We start from the raw sequence: 12,220 nt of genomic DNA on the forward strand, positions 1-12,220 counted from the left end.
TTTATGACCCTATTCCTAGGGAGATGTGAGTAAATGTCCATTCGTCTCAGACAGAGAACCAACGACAGATAAAGAATGTCTCCCAAATCAAACTTCATGAACCAAGGAGCTTTGTTGGGATTATCTAAAAGGAATCTAGATCAGAAGTTACTTGTGGAAGACAAAAAGTGTTTCAAAGATAGATGGGTGCACTGCATCATGTGACAGCTATGACGAAGTCACAGATGAGAACCTAATGTTAGCATTCTGCCAAGTTGAGATATCATTCCAATGACTCCTAATGACTTACTTCTATAACAGTAGTTCGCAGAATCTCTTAATTCTCTGTGTATGGGTTTCTTGAAATAGGTAGCAATTAACACAGGGATGTCTGCCAATTAGAAAATAAGAGAGTGCACAGGTGTAGATGAGACATGCATCATACCACTCTCGCTGAAGCTTATCGATCTCCTCTTAAGGGTGAATTGAAAGATTATAAGAGACAGATATAGTTGATAATATCAAGGAAACAATATTTTCTGGATGTACCTGGAAATCTGCACATGTGAATTTATAGCAACTGTGACATCTTAAACAAATGTGAAAGCCCTAGCTTGACATAATTCTAGAATTGACTGAAGGAAGTATGCAAAAATTGCACAAGCTTAGGAGTGATTAGCGTTTGGTAGGTGGTGGGGGAGAGTCAGTTTTCTTTAATGATGAGACTCCTGATAGGTGGACACTAGAAAGGTCCTAAGATTAGCTGGGCAACACAAAAATCTGGTCTCAGTTGAAGAAGAAGATGAAGAGGAGGAGGAGTAAGAGGAGGAGGGGAGGGAGAAAGTGCAGGAGGAGGAAGAGGAAGAAGAAGAGCACAAGAGCAAGAAGCAGCTAAAGCTAAGTGGGAATGGGCTAAAACAGATGATGTTATTAAAGGATGTTCAAAATTGATTACAATTCTTCAAGAATTGATAAAAATGTTAATAAGGTTTAGTGAAATACTTTTGTACAACCCACAGAGCAGGAAAATGTAAACCTAGTGTTGAAACTGCAGAAGCATCTAACTGCGATATCCCCTGTCTGATTCCCTCAGCCTTCTCTGCTCCTGTCCAACACACAAACTTTTCTTATCACTTCACACCATAGCTTTGAAACTCCAGCTGTATATATTGGTTCCCTCTACAAAGAGATCTCAAAGACTTCATTCATGCTATGTCTGGTTGGCTTCACAATGTCTTATTGGAACCTAACAATCGTCCCCAACTTCTTCAGTCTTAAGATTGAGTCACTGAACTGCTCTACCAATAATGTCCAGGAAGCCATCACATCTCAAAGAGTCTGAACATCCTGAGTATAAATCAGAGAATATATTACCCTGTTATAAAGGCTTCAATGTATTTGATGTTGACAATGTATGTTTACTCTAAATGAATAAAGAATATGTGTGTCCAGAGTTATTTTGATGTGTATGAGAAACACTGTCTTATATATCAGCTGTACTGTTTAGACTCCCTTCATGTATCTAATTCCTCCATATATCTGTCTGGACCAACACACGCCTCTTCCCATTTCTTGTACCCAGGCTTTTCGCTTGGTTCCTTTCCTCAGCCTAAAACATTGCCTTCAACCACTGGTGGTAAGCGTCTTTCTTCCACTCAATATTTCATGCTTTATATTATTCCTGAAGCCCTTGTGATTGCCCCAATAGAATTAGGGCTAGCGGGAGATGTGGGAAATGGCTCAAAAATGTCTGACTACATTAAATCACTCAATTTCTACAATCCAAGTTCCTGGAACACCTCAGAAACCTCTATGTAACTATACCACATAATATATGTCAAGATTATTCATTAAATATCCCATAAGTAACCCCTTCTTTTTAAACCTAAAGTCACATAATGTTGCCTCCTCTAGCACCCTGTCTGGACCTGCCTGTCATGTCATTGTTCTTTGAACTGTATGTACTGAAATTTTCATTTGTTCTAGCAGCCTGTTGCTATGCTGTGTATTTGTATCAAGAATGTTTTCTAAGGAGTAGCTCTTTGATAGATCACATATCTGTAAATAAAGACAAGAAACTTTAACTCACAAATAATAAATACTTTTTTTTTCCTTTGGCTTATTGTTGGAGGTAGGAGAAAGGACTCCAGTAAAGGTGTGAAAAGGCCCAAATGAAGAATGAAAGTAAGTACCGTGGTACTATGTATAGAAAGTAGACCAGGTGAGGAGGATTAAGGTGGATGGCATTGGATGGGGGCTGGGAGATGGGTGGTGAGGTTATTGAGACCGTGTAAGAAAAATATCTGCCTGGCCCAGGTTAAATAAGGTAAGTATAAATGTAATAGGTGTCTGTGTCTTATTATTTGTGATAGCTGTTTAGATAATACCATGATAATCTTAGGACTAGTAATAAACATTATATAGCCCAACATTCATTTATTTTATATTTGCTACAACAGCTTATCTTAATTAAGATACTTTTCCTGTAATAAGCTGTAAACATAAGTACAATTTTCTATGTTTCTAACTTATTCTAGTGAATTACTGAATCTCAAGGATATCTGGAAGCTGAGAGCAGAAAGTGGGAAAATGTGATCTTCAGACTGTAGCTCACTAATTCTCTAGTACCATCAACATTTTAACACAGGAATGTTTCCTCGGCAAATGGTACATCTTAAAATTTTTAAATTTTCTTCTATTTCTTCAGAGACTTGAAGTTTTTTTCATACAAATCTTTGACATGCTTGGTTAGAGTTACACCAAGGTACTTTATGTCCTTTGTGGCTTTTCTGAAGGGTATTGTTTCCCTAATTTCTTTTCTCAGCCCATTTGTCTTCTGTATACAGGAGGGCTACTGATTTTTTTTTAGTTAATTTTGTATCCAGCCACGTTGTTTATCAGCTGTAGGAGTTCCCTGGTAGAATTTTTAGGGTCACTCATGTATACTATCATATCATCTGCAAATAGTGATACTTTGACTTCTTTGCCGAACTGAATTTCCTTGATCTCCTTTAGTTGTCTTATTGCTCTAGCAAAGACTTGAAGAACTTTGTTGAAGAGATATGGAGAGAGAGGGCAGCCTTGCCTTGTCCCTGATTTCAGTGGGATTAAGTTTCTCTCTGTTTAGTTTTATATTGGCTATAGGCTTGCTGTGTATTGCCTTTACTATGTGTAGGTAAGTGCCTTGTATCCCTGATCTCTCCGGGACTTTAAACATAAATGGGTGTTGGATTTTGTCAAACGATTTTTCAGCATCTAACGAGATTATCATGTGGCTTTTTTCTTTCAGTTTGTTTATATGGCGGATCACATTGATGGATTTTCATATATTGAACCTCCCCTGCACACCTGGGATGAAGCCTACTTGGTCATAGTGGCTGATATCTTTGATGTGTTCTTGGGTTCAGTTTGTGAGTATTTTTTAAGTATTTTTCATATTTGTAAGGGAGATTGGCCTGAAATGATACTCACTTATTAGTGGATATTAGACATAATATAGGATAATCATACTAAAATCTGTACACCTAAAGAAGCTAAGCAAGAGGGAGGACCCTGGGTAAGATGCTCAATCTTCACTCAAGGCAAATGGAATAGACATTGGAAGAAGGTGAAAATAAGGAACAAGACAGGAGCCTACCACAAAGGGCCTCTGAAAGACTCTACCCAGAAGGGTATTAAAATAGATGCTGAGACTCATAGCAAAACTTTGGGCAGACTTCAGGGAATCCTATGAAAGAAGGGGGAGATAGAAAGACCTGGAAGGGTCTGAAGCTCCACAAGGAGAACAAGAGAACCAAAAATTCTTGGCCTAGGGGTCTTTTCTGAGACTGATACTCCCATTCATGGAGATTACCTGGACCCTCTGCACAGAGGTAGCCCATGGCAGCTCAGCCTCCAAAGGGGCTCCCTAATAAGGGGAACAGGGACTGTGTCTGACATGAACTCAGTGGCTGGCTCTTTGATCACCTCCCCCTGAGAGGGGAGCAGCCTGACCAGGACACAGAGGAAGACTATGAAAGACAGTTCTGATGAGACCTTATAGGCTAGGGTCAGATAGAAGGAGAGGAGTTCCTCCACTATCAGTGCACTGTGGAAGGGGCATGGGAGGAGATGAGGCAGGGAGGAAGGGCGGGATTGGGAGGGGATGAGGGTGGGGCTACAGCTGGGATACAAAGTAAATAAATTGTAATAAATAAAAAATATATTAAAATTTTTAAATTTAAATCTATTAATTTCTGAGCAATGTTCATTATTTTCCTCATGAAAAACAACTATAGTATTTTCAGGGTTTTTTTAATTATTATTTTTTTGTATTTTATTTTTTTCTTATCAGTTACATTTTATTAACTCTGTACCCCAGCCGTGTCCCGATCCCTCATTCCTTCCCAGTCCCTCCCTCCCTCCCTCCCTCCTCTCCACCGTGCCCCTTGCCAAGTCCACTATTTCATGACTTTAGGTTAAGAAAGAAGGGGGGTGGGTTATGTGATACTTAATGAATACTGTGACATATTTTATGTGGTATAGTTACATACATAAACGTTTATAGGAATAGGACTGTGTTCAGATTTCTTGGCACTGCTGAGCTGATATTTGTAAATTCCCTATCATGGTTAAATACCAGCATTTCTAGTTAATTTTTATCTATTTGTACAAAGAAGGAAAGGGTTTCTAGTGCAGATTATGGTGTGGTGTTTTCCTCTCACTGATGCTTCATTAGCTATCCCTGAATTGCTGACTGACTTTGCTTTTGAGAGTGTTATAAAATGGGACATCTCTGAAATCTAAAAATTAATAGTCTACTTTATGTAGAAAAACACAGAGAAGACTGAAGTCCAATGAGACACACAAGGTTCTCTGTAAACCTCTCAGACATCCAATCCTGATGTTGCTAGTACCTTCACTTACTGTCAGCCCTCAGAGATCATGAAATCCTAGCAGGCTCTCCAAATAAGTTGTCTTTTGAGACACTCACAAGAAACAAGAAATGAGCTTTGGTGATTATCAACAGGAAAACATCTCACAAAAGTTCTTTGATCCCAAAGCAAGTGCTGCCATTGTCATTACAAGTGAGATGAAGATTAAAGTTCTCACGATGAAGTCACAGAGCTAGGAACCTTTATCTCAGGGCTAATCTCCCTCCCTCTCACAGTGTTGGTTGTCATGCCAGGATCTGCACACTCAGTTGAAGGTTCTGCTGAAGGAAGGAGTGAGGTATGCAGTTTTTACTGAGTCTCTGAAGAAGAGCAAAGAAGGGAGGTCTGGCAAGTGCTCAAATCTGGAAAAGAGATTCGGGGGTGGAAACACACAGAGACAATTTTCATTTAAGAGAATAGAAAACTTTCTGGGCGATAAGCAGATTGGCTAACAAGAACAGTGTCTCTAGCCTAGAGCTGATCCCTGATGTTCCAAACATAGCGTAATAAAATCTTGTCTGATGCTATTAGTGAATCATCCCAGTGCTATATTAAATTTGACTTCAAAGGTGCTTTGGGATCATAGTAATTATGTCATTCACATTTCCAGATCTCCATATTTTTGCATGAATCATACACTAATTTTTCAATATGACAGTCATAAATGCTGGAATAAAAGCTTCGCCTGGTTAATGAAGATTAAAATAAAGGATAGTCATCTAATCCTGGGAAGAGACTAGAATCTGAAACTGCCTTTATAGTAAAGAAACATGTTCGTATGCAGAATTACATGTATGTCCTGGACAAAACCTGTACTGGTCCTAAAAGTCAGTGCTGTGATGACTAAGGAGGCTGTTCTGCATCTTCAACATGGAAACACATATTGAGATGAAGGTGACATTCTCATGGTGAGTTTTGTACAATGCTCATCTAGGAAGAATGCATTTTCTGTCATTTCCTCTTGTTTAGAAATATTCAAATGTCACTCCAACCTCAGAATGGGTTTGCCAGTTTTCCTAACTGATATTGTTGGTGCTTATAACTCTAGGCATGGCAGGCAAAGATGTGATCATTTATGTTCACAGCACATTTTTTTATTAAATTTATACAATGCTTAAGTTACAAGCATAAATACAAGCCTTTAATTCCAAATTGCTAATAATCTAATTGCTTTTGTTTGTGTGTTTGTATATTTGTGTACAATTGCACTCTGATTTTGATTGTGGTTGTTGATTAAGAGTAGAACCTCAGTTGGCCTTCCTTAGATAAGTTTGATTTTGTTTTTGTTTCTTTTTCTTTCTTTCTTTTTCTTTTTTTCTTGTTTTCTTTCTTTTTGTTTCTTCTTTTTGGAACAAGGTCTCTCACTTGCCTGGAATTTTAGGTACACTAGTCAGTGATTGCAAAATACCTTTCTATGTCTGCCTATCCAGTGCTTTGATCAAAAGCATATGACTTTAGCATGTCTATTATCTATAATTCTTATTGAGCTCATATTTAAGCACTTGGATAGGCTTTATGACTATACCTTTTAACGTTCCTAGGAGAAACAGGGTCATAGTAAATAACCTTGTCCTCTAGCTCTTACAATCTCTCTTTCACCTTTTCAGAAATGATCTGTGAACCTTATGTGTGAGCATTGAATTATAGATGTACAAGTTAGAATGTGAATCCTCAACTCTACATTTCAACTTGCTGTGGTGGTCAACCCTAAGAACATACATACAGGTGCAATATATGAAGTGTGCGTGTTGTATTTATATATTGAGGAATACAAACACATACATATAAATACACACACATAGTTATACACATATACATATAGGCATATATACATACTGCTACACAAATATATACACAATACATATATGTATGTGTATGTGTATGTGTGTGTGTGTGTGTGTGTGTAGCAACAGGTATTAAACGTGAGCCATGAATTTTTAAAGTGACCAAGGCAGGGTATATGAGAGGTTTTGTAGAGAGTAATGGCACGAGAAAATGATGTAATTATCTTATAATTAAAAAAATAAAATAAAATTTTTTATGTATTCACTTTATATCCTGATCATAGGCCCCTCCCTCCTCCCTCCTCTCCTCCTAGTCTCACCCTTCCTCTGTCTTTCCTTTATGCCCATCACCTACTCCTCAGAAAAGGGGGGTCCCCACCCCACCTCAGCACATCGAGTTATCTCAGAACTGAGTGCATCCTCTCCCCCTGTAGACTGGTGAGGCAGCCCTGCCAGGGTGTTCAAAAAGCAGGCAACAAAGTCCATGTCAGAGTCAGACCCCACTCCCCTTACTAGGGAACCCACATGAGAACAGAGCTGCCTATTGGCTATATCCGTGTAGGGCGCCTAGGTCCCGTCCATGGATGGTCCTTTGTTGCTGCTTCAGTTTCCACAAGACCCCCTAGGCCCTAGGTAGCTGGTCTTGTGGACCTCCTGTCCCCTCTGGGTCCTTCTACCCCCCACCCCAACTCTTCCACAAGACTCCCTGTGCTCCATCCAATATTTGGCTATGAATCTTAGCATCTGTTTCAATCTGCTTTTTTTTTTAAGAGTACATGAAAATACATTATTCTAATGTTATTTGACACTTTCATTTTCATGTATTAGAGATGATCATGAATTTTGAACAAGGCTTATGAAAATAATACTGTTCAAATATTCATTTGAGAGATGTCACCATGCTCTCTACCATGAAATCATAGAAATATTCTTATGCAGAAATAAAAAAATGGGTTTTTCTTGCACTTAACAAATTCAAGTTAGAGATAGGCAGTTTCTGTTGATTTAGATTGTATAATGAACACTATAGTTTATATGATGCTAGTAATTTGTGATGCAGTAGAAATCACATGAATATCAGTTGAACATCTCAAAACGTGATAGCATCATTAAACACAAAATTATGTGACTACGCAAGGAGCCAGGTCACGTTCCCATTTCTCAAGTCACCAAATCGCCCAAAACTACCTTTTAAATTAAGACAATAATCTACAAAGTCTTCTCTCAGTCCTTGTCTTGGTCATAAAAGAAACATCATTGTCCACATCCAACATTTACAAAAATTGTAGAAGATGGCAAATGAACTCAGTTATACAGTGATCACAGCCACCTCTCTGAAGTTTTCAATTAAACTGTAGGATGCTTCTTAACACAATGAATCTCTAATCAAGTACTGAGATTACTTGTTGTAATAAATATAGCAACACTGTGTGATCCTGTAAAAATTGCTGTGCCTCTGAAGACAAACGGAAGCAGTCATTGGAAACTGGCTGAGTGACTGAGATATTGGGAAATATGAAAATTCCAAATTATTCAAGGTAAAGATGAAATCAAATGTATTCTTCCCATCATTCTGTCTTTCTCTTCACTGAATAAGGGTTAAGGACCTTGTGCTCATTTCTTAAGCATCAGTTGTATTCTACTTCCTAAGGTATCTACTTCAAGGTATCTCCAATAGTGTGGAAGTCCTTAGGCTTGAGTGTTTTTCAGTGACTATAATTGATAGTTCTATTCTCACAGAGCTCCCATGGCAAATTTTTCTGCAACATGCTTTGGACCATGTGTGCAACCACCTCAGCAAGCCAAGTATTCCAGGTGGGTGGACTTTTAAAAAGTTCCCACCCATACTTTGTTTTCAGTTTGCTTCCGTAAGATGCTGTGTATTCTGACAAATATCCTTCTTTCCATGACTTAATTATCTGAAAAAGCACCCAAATGTTGCAAAGTGTAACAAAGATTCAGGACCCTGTTTGAATGAGCATCATAATGAGTTCACAGTGTGCATGATACTAATATCCATGAGTCTATTGTTTGGTTCATGATCTGGCTCTGTATTTCTTTCTGTTTATCTTGTAGCAAACCCCTACTCATTACCCATCATTTCTAAGCAATATATCCAACTACTCACATTCCTAGAGGTGGCAATCCCATACGCTGAGGCAGTGGGATTGTAGAAAGATACAGGTCAGCTCCAGTTTATATTTCGAGTGAGATCCCACCTAAACTTCTCCAATTCCACAAAATAAAAAACAGGACACTGACAACTACATTTGTTATAAATGTATGCTATTAAGTCAATAATTTAGAACTGTGGTCTTATTAGCTAGAGTGTGAATATGGAGACCTAGGTTCATATCTGTTAACCTTTAAGAAATCTGATCAATGCCATCCTATGTTGTGCATTGCATTAACGCAATCATTGTGATCTCAAATTCTTCTGGGTGTCTTTTAAGGATTTTATTTCATTTACATTGTGATAGAGGTCATCACTCTGTATTATCTGTGGTGCTACACTTCTAACACACATGTATGGAGGTCTTTGGTCAGAAAATACTACTTGTACATACATGTGAACTTTGGCTTTGCAGACATCAGCACAAGAGTGAGACTTTGACAGATAATGTTTATTCCAGTTCATCTGAAGTGTTTTCAGCAATGGCAACACTAGCACCAGTTCAGAAGATGCCTGTCTTTTCCTTATCCTGAAAGAACTGGTGTGTCCTACGATCTTTCCTTTATGTTACTGCATGGCGACACCAAAACAGTGGATCTATTAAGAAAAGTAGTAAAGCTTCCCTGTTTCCTCATTGAATGTATGTTTTCTTGAACACAACTTTTTATTGGTTTAATTCACCATTTTCATTCTATTGTAACTAGGTAAAGTGTTCAACAAATAGAATATATTTGCTGTGGCTCCCTCCCACATCATGACTACAAATAAGCAAGCCTGCGTGGGTTATTATTGTGAGGTTTTCATGAAAACTGATGTTGAAAAACTAGCTCTCAGTCTAATCTTTTCTGATTTTTAACTTAGATCACATGGTTAGAGTCTTTTGCCATGTTTAAAAACATGTTCACTAAGAACGCATATTCACACCTTGTACACTATGTACATTTTTAACTGTTTCACATCACGTGAGGACTGCTTGAGGGTTTTCACATCACGTGAGGACTGCATGAGGGTTTTCACATCACGTGAGGACTGCTTGAGGGTTTTCACATCACGTGAGGACTGCATGAGGGTTTTCACATCACGTGAGGACTGCTTGAGGGTTTTCACATCACGTGAGGACTGCTTGAGGGTTTTTTTCACACTGAAGATGGTGATGGAAAGCCTCCGTTTCCTGAAACGTGGTCATTCGGGACTATAAAAGTGAGCGTTATTGCCATTTGAACACACAGGCCATTGCTTCTCCCAAGGTAGACTGCACCTACTCTTGATGCTAACATTTCTACATAGAGTACTGGAAGTTCAGTCCATAAATACGTGCATTTATTGGCTTGTAAAGTTTCACTGAAAGTTCTTTGTTTTTTATTTGTACCTTTTCTTTTTTTTTAGTCAGTTTCTCCATGTTAACACTGGCTGGCCTGGAAGTTGCTTTGTAGACTAGGCCAGTCTCACAGAAATCTGCCTACCTCTGCCTCCTGAGTGCTAGGATTAAAGGCAGGAGCCACCATGCTTAGCTCATTGAAAGTTATTAACAATGATAAAATATTTGTTTTAAAACACAGTCTTGTAATGGTTCAGACTTTAGTTTTGCAATCTTGAAATCAAATGATTCTCACACACAATCAAGTCTAGAAATGTTCATTGAAAGATTTGACTCTGAGATGTATTTGTTTTAATAATTCAAAGGGGAAAGTGCTGAATGACAGAATGGAATCCAGGAACTTGGCAATAGGAATAGTGCTCTCACTTCAGAGTGCACTTGGAATTCTGGGAAACTTCTCTCTTCTTTTCTACTATCTACTCCTTTATTACAGTGAAGGCACATTAAAGACCATCGACTTGATTCTTACGCATGTGTTCACAGCCAATTCTTTGATAATTCTCTCCAAAGGAATGCTACAGATAACGGGAGCTTTTGAATGGAATCAGCTCTTCAATGATATTGGATGTAAAATCATTTTATATATTCTCAGACTTGGCAGGGGCATGTCTACCAGCACCACCTGTCTCTTGAGTGTCTTCCAGGCTATCACCATCAGCCCTAGGAACTCCTATTGGAAGAATATCATAGTCAAAACTCCACGGTTCATGGGCTTCTTCATTTCTCTCTTCTGGATCCTACACATGATGGTGAATATGATTTTCCCTATGTATCCATCTACCAAGAGGAATAGTAATAACATTACACAAAAAAGAAGTTTTGATTTATGTTCCTCCTTTCTAGGTCGAGATACTGTAGTAGAATCACTGTACACAGCATTTTGGATCTTCCCCGAAGTCTTGCTTTCTGTGCTCCTGGTCATTTCCAGCAGCTTCATGGTTGTTGTACTGTATGGACACAAGAAGCGGGTTCAACATATTCATAGTTCTCATGCTTCCCTCAGAATCTCCCCCGAGTCCAGAGCCACCCAGAACATTCTATTCCTGGTGTGCACATTTCTGGCTTTTTATACCCTCTCTTCCATCTTACAAGGCTGTATTACTTTTTCACAAAATCCTAGTTGGTGGCTAATAAATATTACAGCTATCATTTCTATGTGTTTTCCTACTTTAGGCCCCTTTGTCATGAGCCGTGATATCACTATTTCCAGATTCTGTTTATTCTGGATAAGGAATATAAAAATACTATAATCTTGTAGTAAGAATGCCAATTGTATCTGTTTAATAATGTAGAGTATCTAAGAATTTAGTCACTAGTGACCTTTAAAATATCAGTGTAATAATTTCAGGGGAGATTGTTTTAATACTATGATAATTCCACAGATTAATAGTAGTATATTCTCCCTTCTAAACTATTGTCTAGAGATCCACAGTTTCTCAGCCACACTCACTATGCTAGTTATAGACTCCATTAGCAAATCATTTTGTAGTTTGCAGGGCTCATGGTTGGATGGTATCTATTAACTTTTTCCTCCAGTTGAGAGCATAGAACCTTCTGGTACTATGAAAGCTAACCAGTACAGGTAAAGCGTACAGGCCAACACCTGCTTGGTTTCTGCATGTTTTGTGACGCAGGGATTTTGCAGTTACACATATGCACTCGCAGTTATTTGTTACAGCAGGCACAAGAACTGTGCACACTGGGACCAAATAATATTTTTAGCCCTGGGAATAGGGAGGAGATAGCCATGAAGTCACAGCGTTACATGATATAATGTTGGCAGCTGGGGAAGTGAGAGGGTTAGTCTGTTTTAACAGTGTGACCACAGGTAGGCTAAACACAATCAGTGGCCAGCAATACAACCCAGAGAACTTGGAGAAAACAAATTGAACTTAATAAAATTAAAAATAAAATAACTTAAAGTTTTGAGGTAAGGAGGTGGGGGTGGTTCTGAGAGAATTTGGGGGAAAGTTGAATATGATGAAGATACATT

The 12,220-nt window shown here is 38.4% G+C and overlaps 1 protein-coding gene across 1 annotated transcript; it reads left to right on the forward strand.

Moving 5' to 3' along the window:
* The first annotated feature begins 10,523 nt into the window (after nt 1-10,523).
* Nucleotides 10,524-11,477, forward strand: LOC129691520 (vomeronasal type-1 receptor 4-like). Its single transcript, XM_055627686.1, has one exon. The coding sequence runs from the start codon at nt 10,554-10,556 to the stop codon at nt 11,475-11,477; it is 924 nt and encodes a 307-aa protein (XP_055483661.1). The 5' UTR covers nt 10,524-10,553.
* Nucleotides 11,478-12,220: the final 743 nt, after the last annotated feature.

This window comes from Psammomys obesus, unplaced genomic scaffold (genome assembly GCF_907164565.1).
Source record: "Psammomys obesus unplaced genomic scaffold, mPsaObe1.curated_primary_1811, whole genome shotgun sequence".
NCBI lineage: Eukaryota > Metazoa > Chordata > Mammalia > Rodentia > Muridae > Psammomys > Psammomys obesus.

Coding starts and splice junctions, on each gene's coding strand:
- LOC129691520 (XM_055627686.1), top strand. CDS start 10,554: ATGGAATCCAGGAACTTGGCAATAGGAATAGTGCTCTCACTTCAGAGT.